Source organism: Schistocerca americana, chromosome X (genome assembly GCF_021461395.2).
Source record: "Schistocerca americana isolate TAMUIC-IGC-003095 chromosome X, iqSchAmer2.1, whole genome shotgun sequence".
Classification (NCBI taxonomy): Eukaryota; Metazoa; Arthropoda; class Insecta; order Orthoptera; family Acrididae; genus Schistocerca; species Schistocerca americana.
Window position 1 is genome coordinate 886912941 of NC_060130.1, and position 17804 is coordinate 886930744.

General features: G+C 36.2%; 2 protein-coding genes across 8 annotated transcripts in view; one reads left to right on the plus strand and one right to left on the minus strand.

Moving 5' to 3' along the window:
* LOC124555259 (basic helix-loop-helix transcription factor scleraxis-like) overlaps positions 1 to 11405 on the plus strand; it is an 87409-nt gene extending 76004 nt beyond the window's left edge. The window contains exons 3-4 of the mRNA XM_047129128.1: positions 7705 to 7802; positions 10801 to 11405. Coding sequence (XP_046985084.1) covers positions 7705 to 7802; positions 10801 to 10839 — 137 coding nt within the window. The 3' untranslated portion in view covers positions 10840 to 11405. The remainder of the gene's footprint in view (positions 1 to 7704; positions 7803 to 10800) is intronic.
* Positions 7620 to 17804, minus strand: part of LOC124555258 (syndetin) — a 145461-nt gene continuing 135276 nt past the window's right edge. For all 7 annotated transcript variants that reach the window (XM_047129122.1, XM_047129125.1, XM_047129124.1 and 4 more), the window contains one exon: positions 7620 to 7972. The gene's annotated coding sequence lies outside the window, so the exon portion shown is untranslated. The remainder of the gene's footprint in view (positions 7973 to 17804) is intronic.

Below are 17804 nucleotides of genomic sequence, written 5' to 3' on the forward strand. Positions count from 1 at the left end.
AGCGGTCACGAGGTTCCAGACTGAAGCGCCTAGAACCGCTTGGCCACTCCAGCTGCCAGTACTCTTTGGCATTGGCCCTTTTCTTAGCTTGCATTTACCATGAATCTCTCATTCAGCATGAAGTCCTATGTGACTGGAGAACCTGCAAGTTACTCCTGTATATAAGAAGAGTAAAAGAACAGACCTGCAAAATTATATGTCAGTTTGCTGCAGAATTGTTGAGCATATTTTAAAATTATTAATAAATATCCTTGAGACAGACAATCTTCTGTCCACAAATCAACGCACACTTGAGAGGAATCATTCATGCAAAACACAGCTTGTCCTTTTCTCGTACAAGATCCTGCGAACCATGGACGAAGGGTAACAAGCAGATTCGATAGTCTTACATTTCAGGAAAAACATTTGACACAGTGCCCCACTACAGATTGATAACAAAAGTCCAAGCATATGGAGTAGATCTCAGATATGTGAGCAGTTTTAACACTTTAAGTAACTGAACATGGACAGCATTTGTCATAGGGAAGTGTGATAGGACAGCTCTTGTTCACTATGACAAAACAATCTGACACACACAGAGCAGCAATCTACGACCGTTTGGTCACGAAGCTGTAGTGTATGGGAGAATTATCTGCAGGAGGGTAGAGGATGATTAGACAGAATTTCTATTTGGTGTGATGAATGGCAGGGCTTGCTCCAAATGTAGAAAAATATATGTTAATGCAGATGAGTAGGAAAAGCAATTGCTTAATATTAAAATAAAGTATTAGTGGTGTGCAATGTGTGACAATCACATTGATTAAATATGTAGGAGTAATGTTGGAAAGTGATATGAAATGCAAAAACACATAAAGTCAGTTGTATGGAAGACAAATGGTTGACTTCAGCTTATTGGGACAATTCTACGAAAGTGTAGCACATCCATAAAGAAGACTGCACAAAGAGTGATTAGTTAGTTGCTTGAACCATAAATCAAATGTACAATAAACATTATCATGAGGGATATGCAAACAGAAGAAACATAGAAGACTTAGATACAACTAAACAAAAACATAATATTTATATGGCTGCATGCTGCCCATTCATAGTTTTTTAAAATTACTAATTATCTCTCCTCAAGATTACCTCTCTACTTTAGAAAGAGTTGTTAAGGAGAAAGCTCTTATCTCCATTTGAAAACATTTCTGCTATCTGTCAGAGGTGACAAAAGTCATGGGTTATCTCCTAATATCGTGTGGGACCGCCTTTTGCCCAGTGTAGTGCAGCAACTTGACGTTGCATGGACTCAACAAGTTGATGGAAGTCCCCTACAGAAATACTGAGCCATGCTCTCTCTGTGGACATCCATAATTATGAAAGGTTGACAGTGTAGGATTTCGTGCATGAACTGACAGCTCGATTACATCCCACAAGTGTTCAATAGGATTCACTTTGACTGATCTGGCTGGCCAATTCATCCGCTTGAATTGTCCACAATTGCAAAAACAACTGTGGCCCGGTGACATTGTGCATTGTCAACCATAAAAATTCCATCGTTGTGTGGGAACATGAAGTCCATGAATGGCTACAAATGGTCTCCAAGTAGCTGAACATAACCATTTCCAGTCGATGATCGGTTACATTGGACCAGAGGACCCAGTCCATTCCATGTAAACAAAGCCCACACCACTATGGAGCCACCACCAGCTTGGACAGTGCCTTTCTAACAATTTTGGTCCATGACTTTGTGGGGTCTGCGCCACATTCGAACCCTACCATCAGCTCTTACCTACTGAAATCAGGACTCATCTGACTGGCCATAGTTTTCCAGCCATCTAGCATACAACCGATATGGCCAAAAACTCAGGTGATGTGCTGTTAGCAAAGGCACTTGTGTCTGTCAAGTGCTGCCATAGCCCATTAACGACAAATTTCGCTGCACTGTCCTAACAGATACGTTCGTTGTACTTGCCACATTGATTTTTGCAGTTATTTCATGCAGTGTTACTTGTATGTTGGCACTGATAAGCAACACTGCCATTGGCCACTACATTGTTCATGATGAGAGGTAATGCCTCAGGTATGGTATTCTCGAGACACTATTGACACTTTGGATCTCAGAATATTGAATTCCTTAATGATTTCTGAAATGGATGTCCCATGTGCCTAGCTCCAACTACTATTCTGCGTTCACAGTCTGTTTAAGTCCTTTGGTGTCACGATAATCACATCAGAAACCTTTACACATGAATCACCTGAGTACATATGATAGCTCTGCCAAAGCACTATCCCTTTATACCTTGTGTATATGATACTACTGCCGTCTGTATACATGCATATTGCTTTTCCCATGACTTTTGTCACCACAGTGTATTTCCATGGGTGGACTGTCAAAGAGAGTTATAGCTGCATATTTCACTCCTTTCCGTGCCAGAGCCAGATTTATTAAACAGTAACGCAGATCATTTTTCCTTCAAGTGTTGTACTTGCAAATATCTCTGTGACTCTAAAACTTAGATGGATTGTTGAAAACAATTTCATAAGTGAATACATGTACTGTATGGCTGTGGTTAATATTCCCAGCTGCTTATACATTTTCCTGCAAAACATAATCTGTTAACTCTACACACAATTTTAATTACTTTCTTTTGCACAATGAATATTTTTTGCATAAGTGAGGAGTTGTCTCATAAGTGAGGAGTTATCGCAGAATATTATCCCATAAAACATCAAAGAATGAAAATATGCAAAATGTATTAACTTACTGAATTCCTTATCCCCAGAGTTGGCAATTATTCTGATGGCAAAAGTAGCTGAACCCATATGGTTTAGCAAGTCTACTATATGATTTTCCAGTTTAAGTTTCCATCAAAATGCACACCTAAGAACTTTCCATTTTCTGCCCTGTCTATTATTAGAACACACTTGTGCGACACATTCTTGAGTATTGCTCAAGTGTTTGGGATTCCCACCAAGTCAGATTAAATAAAGATATCAAAGCAATTCACAAGTGTGCTGCTAGAACTGTTACTGATAGGTTCAATCAGTGTGCAACTACTATAGAAATTACAAAAACCCTGAAGCGAAGAAGGTATTCTTGTCACAAAACATTACTGAGAACTATAAAACACTATTTAAATAAAAGCAGCCTTGAACACAGCATACAAGTTATTTATTTCAATCGGTGACCAATTTCAATCTCTTACAGGATCATCATCAGACTATTTTACCTGTGAAAAAGAGTAACACACTTTCTAATAGGTCAAAAGACTTTAACACAATCATAAGAATAAAATAACATAAATGTATGGCTGATAATATAAAAGTATGTCTGTCAGACAATGACAATTTTTGAAAAAAATTCTTATTATTCAGAACTGGCATTTGCAACTTACTGCAGAACAAATCTACTGCCATCAACGTACATCTATTCCATTTGCAAGTGGAATAGGAAAGTGAATGACTAGCAGTAGTACAATGTACCCTCTGCCACACACTGTATGGTGGCATGCGAAGTATGTATGTAAATGTAGATACATACATCACACTGTCAAATCTTTCACTTCTGTCAATGATCTGTTAATGTTAAAAATGCCAAGTTGCACCACGGTTTGGGGCACATGTTAAACTGTAGATCCCCATATAACTTGCTTGGTCAGTCATGGGTTGAAAGGCAGGGGCATACCACTTCCATTACCGCCACAGTTACCTAGTAAGGCACTCTAAGTGTTCCAAGCAGCCTTCTATTTGAGAACTGCTTTATATTTTATATTGTATTAAATTATTAAAATTAAGTACCTTATTTTTCATTTGTATTCTGCACCTAACATCCAGATTGAAGTCAACCTAGATTATGAATTATATTATCTATACCACTGTGTAAAGACATGTCATTCTTTAACATTGTTAACAAAACTCGTGAAAAGTACTTGACCAATTTACTTCAAATTTTTACATATGCTCTAATACACATTTGGACAGAAATACACTGTGTATTTTCTTAATATTAATATATATAATACAGGGTTCTGCACGAAGAACTGGTCCTGAGTACAAGACTGCTCATCATTGCCTGTCAGTTGTCATCTATTGTTTCAAAGCTGTTACAACTACATTTTGTATTGTCAGTATGAAAGCTGTTGTGACTTGGTTAAGATGTGTGAAGTAAATATCTCAGAGAGATATATCCTCTTCAAGAAAGAATAGCAATCGTGGAGGCATGCGTGTCTACCAGTTCATACAAGAAAATGAGACACATTTTTGCAAAGAAGTTTCCTGGCATTTTTGTACGAGCAAAGAGCAGTACATGGTGACAAAGTGGCATACTACAGGGTCAGCTGCAAATAAAAAAAAAAGAATTGAGCCCCATGATCCAGAGTCCAAAGAAGTTGACACACAAATTGTCGCAACAAGTGACTGTTTCACGTAAGTCTTGTCAGTGAGTGTTACACCATATAGGGAAGAAGCCCTAGAAAATGACATGTGTCCAAGAACTGAAGGAGGAATATAAGGCAAAAAATGTTAATTACAGTGTGTGGCTATGTCAAACAGGCGAGTGTGAAATGTTGGATCTGCTGCTTAATTTCAAGAGTGATGAAGCCCATCTGACAGGACATGTGAACTCCCAGAACACCAGATACCGGTCAACAAACAATCAAGATTAATGAGGAACCTCTTCACAGTGAAAAAAACCAGAGTACAGTGTGCCTTATCAGCAAGTCGGACTGTGGGTTCCATATTGTTTGAAACAACAATAAAAACTGCTGTGTATATGCAAATCTTTGAGGAATTATTTTTTTATTTCTTTATTATCTAATTATTACATGTTTACCTAGTGGTTGTTGGATCTGCTCATGGCGGGCAACAAAGCATAACTGGTGAGCAGTTTGTACTCACTCGTGTGCAACCCTGTATATAAAGGAGAAACATTGTTTCCAATAGTATTAAAAAGTTCTCAATCAATTTACTTCAAATTTATACACATTGCTCTAACAAATGTTCAGGCGAATATGACTACATTTTTTTTAATAATATGGTGTATAAATAAACGAGAAATATTGTTAGCAAAAACCTCAAAAAGTTCTTGAACAATTTACTTCAACTTTTTGCACAATACTCTAATCATCAAACAGACAGAAATAAGCTACATATTTTTAATATATAAAGGGGAAACATTGCCGGCAAATATCTCGAAAATTTTTTTGACCAATTTGCTTCAAATTTTTAACTGATACACCTATATATATTCAGGCAGGTATAGGATAAATATTTTTTTAACCACAATATATATATATATTTTTTCTGTCAAACCTGACTTAATAAGGAAAGTGCTGTGCTGTGAAAACATGCAGTTTCACTTTCTTTCTCACAGTCAGTTTTAACTACGATAGCAGGGCATGTAAACTATTGGAAAAACTGTTTCTCCCACATATACGGGCTGTACATAAAGTCCGGGAACACTTTCAATTATTTATTGCACAAGAATTAAACATTGTACAGATGTCATACATATTGCATTTTGAAGAAAAACTCTGCAAGTTTTTTTTTTAACCAACATTTGATATGCGAACCATGAGCGACTCGGTGGACATCAATATGGAACTGAATTCTTGCCATACCCGTCCCAGCATGGCATCGTCAACTGTGGCAGTCGCTTCCCGTATTCTCTCCTGGAGCTCTGCTACATCATGTGGTAGAGGCAGTACATACACCAGATATTTAATGTGGCCCCACAGAAAAAAGTCACATGGAGTGAGATCTGGTGATTGGGGAGGCCATTTCATGAAACAGCTGTCCTCTTCTGTAGCACGGCCGATCCATCGCCATGTTTGCAACTACTGCTGACTATTGGCAAATTACCAAACTATGCTGTGGCGGTATACATGAAAAAAAAACTTTTGGTTTCTCTTCAAAATGACATATGTATATCTGTACAGTGTTTGGTTCTTGTGCAATAAATAATTGAAAGTGTTCCCAGACTTTATGTTCACACTGTATTCTTCCTCCTTATACATAATTTTAAACAAAAATCGTATAGACAACAATGTGCCATTTCGTTTTCTGCCTTGCCGCTGGTTTTAAAGAAAACAGGAACGTTGTATTTATTGCTTATTGGCTCATTATTAGAATAATACTATAGAATCTGAATAATTTGAAACTTTGTAATCCTACCCATTCAAAAATTAAAACTATGTGTAATACTGTCACTGAAACTGCTGTCCTCACAGAGGCAGCAGGAGAGGTCTCTCCCATACCCTGCATACCAATGATCCCAACCATTTAACCCATTCATTTTAAGTGACTTCAATTTCCAATCAAGCTTTCTTTTGCAATTACAATAAACAAGGCTCAGGGTAAGAGAAAAGTGAGAAGAAGATATGAACAAATACAGGGGGGGTGGAGGTGATGCACAGAGAGAGAGAGAGAGAGAGAGAGAGAGAGAGAGAGAGAGAGAGAGAGATGGGATGGTGGGAGCAGGAGGAAATTGACAAAGAGAATGGAGAGGAGCAGATGGAAGCATGGGGAAGGAAGGAGTTTAGGATGTATATCCAATTTCCATAAATATTTTGCAATAGTGAAGCATTGCAGGGTTTGCTAGTAATGTATATTCACATTGAAAAGTAACATCCATGTGACACACACACACACACACACACACACACTACATTGTTTCAGCTGACTGAAATTAAATTCATAGGACAGTACTGACCAAGTGGTGCAGCAGATAGTACAAAGAACCTACATTCAAAGACTCATTTGGACATCTAGAATGAAGTATTTTATGTTGTTCCCTAAATCACCCCATGTAAATACTGTGAAACTTCCTTTCAAAAAATCACAGCTGATTTCCTCCCATTTCTAGCATCCTGTTGATGACGAAGTCATTGAAGATACATGACTCACATTAGAACTTGAACAAGAAGCAGAGGGTTCCTGAAAGTGTGAAACTTTACTTACTTTAAAACAAAAATGGAAAACATGGGATTTTAAGTTATGTAAGGGCCGAACACCGTTCAGAGGAAAAAATGTTGAAAATAATTTAACGGATTACAAAACCATGCTCATAAATTAAAATTAAAGTAAACAAATTTTTTGAAGAGACTGGGAAACAATGTGATGTTCAGTCATTTTGCTCAAATTATTGTCATTTTAATTTGTATGTTTTTGCATTGTGCATAGTTTTAAACTCTTTTGTTTCTTTTCTGTACATCATTTCTTCTCCTTCATATTTCACTTTTTGTAATGGACAATAAGTGAATCTAGTCTGTGGCAATGATGTGTTAGGTCCACTCATACCTGGCTGGGTTAAAAACACTGAAGGAAGTCAAGAGCATACCCGTTCAGTAATAATACTACACTCAGCAAAAAACTATGGTGATCAAACCAACATTTGGGTGGATGTCTTGTTTTCTTTTACAACATTTCACATCCTGATGTGTGAATAGACTAGCAGCATTATTGTTTGAACATTTCTTGTTCCTTTTGTAATATAAATTATTGTGTTCTGGTACACAAGTATTTTATCCCTAAATCTGCTGTACTTATAGTGATTACTGATGTTTAGGACTTACATATTAAATTTAAAAAAATAAATAAATTATCCAGGTCATAAATATGTTTCTTTTTTAATAACTTAAGTATGCAATATAGTCATTTATATTTTTAATCCAACATAACAAGAATTTAATACATATATAATATGCAAAATATCATTCAACATTATAGGTAACGATTCTCTACCATGTCATCAGTTATCATTAGAGAATGAGAGAGAGACCTACAGCACAATTTGTACCTTCTGTCTTACACATGTACATGGAATGGTGAGTTATCAATGAGATTCACATCATAATTTTTAGCATGAAATAATACTTGTAAAATTAACTAGGCTGCTTCTTGCTTTGAAAGCTCTACGGTACATCAATGTTGGTCATTTCCTTGGTGTGTTTGTGTGTAAAATTGCACTTGAGAGAGACAGACTCATGTTCCTCACCTGCAAAATAAAGAAAATGGCCACAATCAGTTATACAAAAATTATTCATTTATTTATAAATAAACAATACTGTTGCTATGGTAAAAATATAGCTACACTTTCATAAAGATTCATCTGAAATGACAATATTATAACTATTTATTCAAAGTATTCAATAAGTAACTATCTAAAGTAGTATCACATTGCCTGATTGTGTGTCTATGTTAAAGGACTCCTATGGATTGATAAATAAAGCAAACAAATATAAAGTACAATACTATCAATACATCTCTCTCTTCAGCACACTTTAATTCTTCTCCATACACAATCCAACACACAATATTTATCTAAATCTTACTTTGGTTTCAATATATTATGAAAAAATCAGAGAAACAGCAATAACTTGTAAAGTTATTAAGTCTAGCTTGAGTACATTATTGCCATGGCAGCATTATGTAAATCTGCCACAAGCAAAATAGTGGTTAAATTTGCAGGTTGGCATCTACTTCCTGTGGAGATTACATACACAACCATAAATAGTATTACACATTATTTGTGACCACCGGTACAAAGGTGAGCAAGTGGTTACACATTCATCTTTTTGTCACTTATAGACTGTGGTAACCATTTCTAAGTGCATGCTCAACATCCAGAAGGATTAGCCAAGAGCTGCAAAGTGCACATATGATGAGTATTAGCTGGTATCTGCTTAAAATAATAAGACAATGTTCCCATTCACTCTGTGGTTTGCCCTTGGTGAAGCCACCAGAAGAGTGACACGTATTGGGCCCAAAAGGCTTCACGATTGTAGTTATGTGTGAGGTGACGAGTGTGGCAGCAATCGTAACTTTGTTTCTCATGAAGCCATTTAACTATCTATCAAATACATGTGAAAGTAGTACCTATATATGAGAGAGAGAGAGAGAGAGAGAGAGAGAGAGAGAGAGAGAGAGAGAGAGAGAGAGAGATATTTGGGTGACGGCATGGACTTGGATTTCTAGCCATGTGAAACTGTGACTAGAGGTTTTCTGAAATCGAAATGGCACCCTTGGTGCTTATGTACAGTCGTATGATGGTACAATAAGTGGAGATTTTCATCTTACTAGTCAGCAACATTTGAACACAAAGAGCTTCTCTCATGGAAAAATATCTTCAACAGCAAACAATTCAGGACATGGAGTGGTTAGTTCAATTTCCTAACTTGCATCTAGTAGAGAATGTATGGGTCGCTCTCAGGATGTGTGTTACTGCTGAGAGTTCTCCTCTCCTGACATCAGCCATGCTGAAGTTAAATTTGCAGGTTGGCATCTACTTCCTGTGGAGATTACATAGACAACCATAAATAGTATTACACATTATTATATGAGCTTTACTGTGGCTAGGGGGTTTGCACGAAGTACTGGCACTACTTGTGCTATACCAAATGGATTCATCCATGTACGTTTCAAATGTAATGGTTCAAATGGCTCTGAGCACTATGGGACTCAACATCTGTGGTCATCAGTCCCCTAGAACTTAGAACTACTTAAACCTAACTAACCTAAGGACATCACACACATCCATGCCCGATTCAGGATTCGAACCTGCAACCGCAGCAGTCACTCGGTTCCGGACTGAGCACCTAGAACCACGAGACCACCACGGCTGGTGTTTCAAATGTATTCCAGATTTGAAGATAAACTGTATATTGTGTGTCATAAACAAACTTGCTGGATACATTTCATTACATTTGATACTGGTATATAATTATGCTAGAAACTTCTGTTCCACAGACAGCAAAGGGCAGAAGATAACCTTGGTTCTCTTACACATTATGCAAGTAACGCATGGTTATCAGTTTGCTATCACAGTTTCATTTTTGAATTACTGCTTATTCATAATTGTAACATATTGTTTCCATTGCTACAGTGTATTCCAGCAGATGGAATTATATTATTCCAAAACCAGTTGTAAACAATAAAATAGTTTTGGTTCAACTGTTGTGGTTTTCCTCATCTTTGAAAATGAGTATGTTAGTAATTATTTTTGTGATCTTCCCTTAATTTGTGGAAACAGTTTGTGATAGAATAATAAGGAGGCCAGAAAACTGAGGCAATATAATAGTTAGGAACACACAACAATCCCATGGTATCCCAACACACTAAATAATGGAGATCCATAACAGAAGGACTGGAGTGAAAACTTCCAATGGTCAGTTCAGTTCCAATGTACAATATTTTGGCCATGTCATATTGCTTATTATTTCCAGAATTCATATGATCATCAGAATAGTCATACCAAAATATGAGAACATTTACTCTGCAGTTATGGAATTAGAAAATGACTTGCTCAATAGATGGCATGATCCATCTTTAGCCCAAGGGATGGCCTGGATATTTGTTTCTTATTACAGCCCATAAAAACATTGCACTATTAAAAAACAACATGCCCCACACAAACAGCCTCCTCAAATAAACAAAAAAAGTGCATTATGTGATTATATATTTCTATACACACATCTCTGGTTACTGTTAGTTTGAAAAGTCCTTAGTGAACAATTAGATGATTGTGTGTTTGCTGTTAACATCATTAAATGTGTTATTGTCACTTTAATTTTTCTGGATTTTTCAGACTATCATTTAGATTAGAATGACTCACAGAATAATTCACTCATAAAAAGTAAACTGATATCTGAAACAAATTAATTTATCAAGAACCTGTTGGTCAACTCAACTCCTCTTACCAAGTGCCTTTAATGTATTATAATATTTAGTGTTGACTTTATGTATGGGACCTGTATTTTTTTTCTACATTTTTAATTATGAATGACATTATATATTAAATAGAGTAACTCATAAATTTCTTTCCAGGGTCATTACAAGAATAAGGAATCAAAATATGGAAAATGAATCAGTGGCGAACAGATACTTCCCAAGCAATGACATCAGATTTACTAAGCACACCACATACTTTGCTTGCAATACAATTCCAGGATGTACTGCCACACTATTAGCTATTGCTGTCAGCAACGTTTGCTGCTATGTTGTAAGGTTTGTAATGTTACACTTAGGATATTGAGGAGTAACTGTCAGGTGAAGTGGAACTACTTCCCCCATGTGGAGATGTTATGCTGCTAATAACTGTAATATATGTCACTTCAGGTAAAATTTAAAGTAACACAATTGAGTGATTGGCTTGAGATCTGTACATGTCAAAAATTAACACCTATATGTTAATTATATGGCCATCAGTAGTAACACATACTCAGGGCAAATCATACATATCTGTTTACACAGAGAGAGTGCACAAGATAATGCTAAATCAGTTGTAGCATATTTTAAATTTAAAATTAATAGAATTCAACTCAAAGGTTATTAAATAAACACTACTATATGATCTATTGACAGATAAACACACTTAAATTACATTGTTCATTTGTTACCAAGAACTGTAATCATAAGAGAAGCCAAAATCAGTCTATGTATTTTTATTTTTTTTTTTTTTTTTTTTTTTTTTTACAGTATATGCTTGAAATGTGAGTATTAAATTGTAATAGAATAATAATATGAACACTCTTATTATTATGAATAATGATTCACAATAATGCCAAATCCTTCTAACTCTCGTGTATTATTCTCAATGAGAGGAGGAAGGTGGATAACACTTTTCTCCTTCCTTCTCCTGCACCCTCCCCCTCACAAATCCTTGTGTTTCTGTTTTTTTCCCTACAGCCGTTGTCCTCTTCCTCATGCAACATTTGTTTCTCAAATGTAACATTTCACCAAATGTGCTAATTTTAACTTTGTTTTATTGCAAATACAAATCTCATTTACAGGTGATAATGGATGAAAAAATATCTCCCTAGTAAGTAAATGAAAATACAAAGCAATTCAAAACCATTTATGTAGAAGTATTCACAGTGCAACTACAATTATTTCAATGTTCACAAGCTTATATCTTTTAGGCACTTATTTCAAGAGGTAGGAATAACAACAATATTCTCACAGCACATTTGCCTTCGGCAATACATTCCAGTTTGTAAGTTACAGGGAATGTGACAAATGAAACTTGTATCTCTCCCTTCAACAACAAGATGATGACATTCCAAGTCACGTGTGTGTGTGTGTGTTATATATAAACCAATTTATGCAGGTTACAGCTAAAATCAAAACAGCAGTTAGCCACAGCCAAGTCTACATCTAAAACAAGTCACATCAGTGCATGTGCATTAACCCATAGGTAACACATAGTATGCAATGTTATTCTTTTGTATCAAAAACATTAAATACATGTAATTCCTTCAGCCTGTCATTTCCAATACTCAGCAATCAATATACGTGTGTATCTGCTATAAAATGAGTGGATATCTTTCTTCATTCCATAGTTCAGATTCTAACCAGGATTTTCCACTATCATACTGAAATGGTCACATGTTTTCTTCAGCTACTTTAAAATGTTGTATTACTAAGCTCTCAAAACAAGCTCTGTTTTGCACAATCTTAAAAATTTGTGTACTTAGCATCCAAGCGTAATCATACATCCCTCCCAACCATAGAGTATGAACACCTTTATTCTACATTGGAACACATTACTTCTACAAAATATTTTATTCCCCTGGGTAGATTACCAATACCAAGTAGTTTCACTGCTACATATTGCTTTATTTCTGAGCCAAAATCGTAGTCAACAAAAGGAAGGAGTTGATAATTTTACCTTCAAGTATTTTAATGCCAAAATTCTTCCTTGATACGAAATGCTGAAAATGTATTTCATTTCTTATGAGACTGTCATTAGTACATTCTAATACCTACACAGATGTCTACAGGTGTATATGTGTGAACTCTAAACACAATTCCCAAATCAAACCAACCAGTACAGAGCAATGTTCTGTGCCATACACGTTTTTGCGTTTATGCACATTTGCCACTATGGCATTTATTTCAAACTGACAATGAGTGTGGAATGTTGTTATTGTGTGTGTCTATTACGAAAGCCATTACATATTAACATAACAGACATATATTTGTATACACCAATAGAGGTGATTAAAAGAGCAGAACAACTTGAAAATGCCACAGCACCAAAATCTGCCGATTATGATATAAATGACATTCATTGTACAACAGCCAAGGTGGAATATGGGATTGTCTTTCAATAAATTTGTTGTGACACCCACTTTTTTTTTTAAAAAAAAAGAAGAAAAAATTAATTCCCAAGTACTTTTTATGGTACGATGAATAGTTCTTGTCTAAATGAGAGGTTACCCAAAAACACTTCTCTGTATAGCTTAAATGAATGAATGTACACAAAATATTATTTAAATGTATTGACAAGAATCCTATGAAAGAAAACTTTATAGTTCTTAATATGAGACAAGTTCTGTAAATGGCATACCATCATTTCATTGGCTACCTTATTTATCTCCATTATTCGAAAGTAATATGAAATAAATATTTATTTAAGGTCCTGACAGTTCATACAACTTCAAGAACCTCCACCACACAATTCTCAATGATTTGTCGTACTTATTATTGTACATCCTCAGAACTGCTTAGTTTCACCTAAAATCCAGATATACAGCTTTCTAAATGAATTTCATGTCACCATAGTCATTAAAGTAGGTCAATGACAACAATAACAAAGCAATATTCCATTAAAATCAATTTACAAGCAATTACTTTCATAGTGTTGGTGCCCTTGCTTTCAGAAAAAGTGATTTATCTATTTTAGATTGTTAAGCCTATTTACTTTCAGGCATTTGGATTTAGGAAAAAAAAATACAAAACAATTGTAATGAACACAGCACTACTGAAGATGTGTAAAATATAATGAAAGAATTCTGAAGCAGTGCCGATAGCCTAACAGGCATATTTCTCATGAAGGGGTTATAATATTTTGCTTTTATAAAAGAAACCAAAAGTTTCAAATACCAAAATTATTTGATACATACACATAATGATCAAGCATATTATTTTTCTGCCCTCTTCTGGCTCTATGGCCATTTGGTTCCTTCTGCTGTGAAGACTAAGTCCAGGTTTTAATGGCTTAATTATCACAAGATTATTATAACAGCTGTGACTAGTCTCCCAAGGTTCTCATTCACAGGCTGGGGGTTCACTTTGCCCAGCCATCCTGATTTGAGTTTTCTATTGCTTCCCTACATCATTTCAGGCAAAAGTCAGAATGGTTCCTAAATCAAGACCACGGCCGACCACCTGTCCTATTCTTATATAGCAAACTTAAATATTCTGTGTATATCTATATTCTGAACTATTGATTTTTATTGTACTATCTTGACAATTCCTATATCATTGTAAGATGATATTTGAATGAAATAAATTAATAAATACATAAATAAATAATTATATTTGTGCATTTAATCTGCTCAGGTCCTCAGTTGCTACAACATTGATCTTTCAACAGTCAAAAGCAATATCAATTGAATTCACACACATTTAATGTGCATGTGATCCACAACTGAACTAACTGAATATAGTATCGAACACTTCTGCCAATTACAAATATTTGGGCATAATTTCAAAAAATTACAACATACTGATCTCTAACTATTTAACTCTGTTAATCACTGAAGTTATCTAATCATTTTACACACAATAATAGTGTGTGTTTAAATATTTCATTCAACCAAAAAAAGGCTCATTATTTTAACCAAATTGTTTTTGCACCTTGGACCAAGTTTCTGATAATTGTCCCACAAAAAGTAGTTGATTCACAATTCTGTCATGATAAATGTAGTAGTAGTAGTAGTAGTAGTAGTAGTAGTAGCAGTAGCAGTAGCAGTAGTATGGTGGTCATTTTTAAATATGTAACAAGAAAGAATCACTGGGAATAAAACAATGAGTAGGAAAAACAATCAAATATGTACAGCAGGATATGATCTTAAACTGATTCATTTGCAATATGTCACTCAGTTTCTGGATTATGCCTTATTTTCATCTTCTGATCTCTCAACATTTTTGTAATTACAGTCTGGTTTACTAGACATGGCATGAGAACTGCTTAGTAATGTTACAGACATGACATAAAAATTGTCTGTAAATTTTTGTTATCACTTTTTGGTCATTTCCACGTAAAGTCACAACTTTAATTTGTTAACCTTCCAGCTGCAGGTGATATGGACTTGCGCATTCAACTCTCTTCAGACAAATTTGTGGGGCCAGTGATTATCACGTCAGATGTAATTTCTGCTCTCTTTGCATGTCAGAAGTTGCAGTTTTCCTATCAAATACTTTTCTATTGCTCTGGAACATCACACGCTGCTATTTTCCCATCACATCTTTTTCTGTTGCTCTGGAACACTGGAAGTCACTATATTCCCGTCTGAAACATTGGGAGATGCGTTTTTCATGTTCTCCAGTCTCACTCACATACTTACATCTATACCTTCTCGTGGCAGCAATAATGTCTCCAAATTCCTGAGCTTGTGTGAGGAACCCTTTTTTTAAAAAAAAGATATACAACACTCAGAAAATTTATCAACGAGTAATAAACTTACATTATAAAAGCAGAATAACTGCTTTTATGATGTTGAACATGATTTTTGCATTTCCCACATTATATATGACTGGCAGTCAAATGAAAACCGAATACCTGTCACAATGGGACCATGGAATGGTTCCATTGAAAAGTAATCACCACAGGCATTAAGGCATTTATCTCACTGGGAGACGAGATGATTACAATACAGTCAGTTGCTGATGGATCCACAACAGCACCCACACTTGCACTTCCTTGTCCAGCTGAAGCCGGCATCCATGCACGTATTTCTTGAGGTCACCAAAGATGCGAAAATCACACGGCCAAGGCGAGGCTGTACGGAGGATGTTGCAGTGCTTCCCAGCCAAATCATGAAGTGTAGCCTCTGTCCGAATGGTAGTGTGCAGGTGGGCATTATCGTACAACAGGATGATTCAGTCTGGTACCATTCATGAGCATTTTGACTTTATGGCATGTCACAGTTTCTGCAAATTGTCTTCATAACACTGCGCATTGACTGTGGTTTCATGGTTGAGGAACTTGACAAGCAGAGAGCCCCTGCAATCAAAGGAGGTCATCATGATCTTACCAGAACTTGGGTGAACACCTTTGGATTTATTCTGCAGGGAGATGTGGGATGTTTCCGCTGTTGGCTTTGTCAACCACATTTTGACACCTGACAATATAGGACAGAAATGCATGCTTGTGGTACTACTTGTGGTACCACAGCAGATGACTCAGAATTGACACCATTCTGACCATCTTTTGTCCCTCTGTCATGTGATGTGGCACCCACTGCACATAAATTTTGCAGTAAAGCAAATGGTCTCTGATGGGGGCAGGCATGAAGCCACTGCTAAGGCTGACCCGCACAAGAATTTCATACTCCATGATTCATCATTGTCCCAGGATAAGGCCACCAATTTGCCCCATTACATTAGGGTAATGGCTCAACAGATCTGTCCCGGGTGCAGATCGTCTTACAGTGATGTGCGCCTTTCCCAGAATCCCCCCTGCCAGTCGTACCCACACACCATAGACAAGCATGGTTCATTGCACACAACGGACATGCAATGATGAATTTTGCTTACTCCAGTACCCTCAGCCACCAGAAAACAAGCCACACTTCTCTACTCATCTTCAATTGCCTCCTCATCACACAGGAACAGTTGGATGAAAATACTACACCATTCCACCAGCAACTGTGTGCACCTATGATGTGGCACTATGCCATTTCCCTGCCACAGCAGTGACAGTATTGAAATGTAACAACAGTGGAGCCACCTGTTATGCTGATTGTGTATTATTGCGGGTTTTCGGTTTTCATTTAAAAATGCCGCAAAATGTTGCACTGAAAAATCGCCCATTGTTAAGAGTGTGAAATGTCTGACTATAACTAGTTTTTTTAATGAAATTTACATTCATCACCAGAAAGCTGGAGTTTTTTATGATGCATACCCTCAATATCATTAAGAAGTTCTTTACATGAGTATTGCTGGCATATCAAGAATATGCTAAAGTTCTTATTCCTCTTCTAGGAATTTATGTCTGCTACAACGTTTTAGCATCAAAACTGGCTTCACCTTATACTGTTTCCTACTGCAACACACACACACACACACACACACACACACACACACACACACACACCATCTCAGTTATTTTCATTATGAACATTCTGGACTTCTATTTTGAGTTTTGTACTATACTTTGTGGCCATTAGTAGATGTTCTCCATGTACCCAACTACAAAATCAAACATCTATCATTTACTGGAATCATTTTCAAAAGTTAAGTATTTGTCATAGGCTATATGCTCCAACCATATACAGGGTGTTTCCAGATGAATAATAAATTTTTAGGAGGTGGTAATACAGACTAATTCAAATAAAACATTCCATATAACTTGCGTCTAATTTTTATTGGTTAAAGAGATACATCTGTTGGAATGTAACCCAAACAAATATTCAGAGAAAGTGCTAAGCAAAAGCAAATGATTAACTTTAAAGTTGATTTTCATGAATTTCAACTCCAACTTTACTGCTCTTCCCAATGCCCTTGACAACACCACACGTAGTTCTCTCGAGTTTGTCTTCGTGCTAATTCATGGAAGCATAGTCCAAATGAACACCTTATTTCGTGTTTTTATTTTTTATTTGTAGACCATCCCCACAGGCAAAAATCTAAAGAAGTAAAGGCTGGTCACCTTGGTGGCCAAGAAACATGACCATTTCTGCCTATCCATCTTCTAGGGAATGTTTAGTGGTGTGTCACCTGATGACTAGAACACACAGAGGCCCTGTCATGTTGGAAGAATGTACCCATCCATGTAGCCAAAGTAATATTTTCCAATAATGCTGGAAGCTCATTTACAAGAA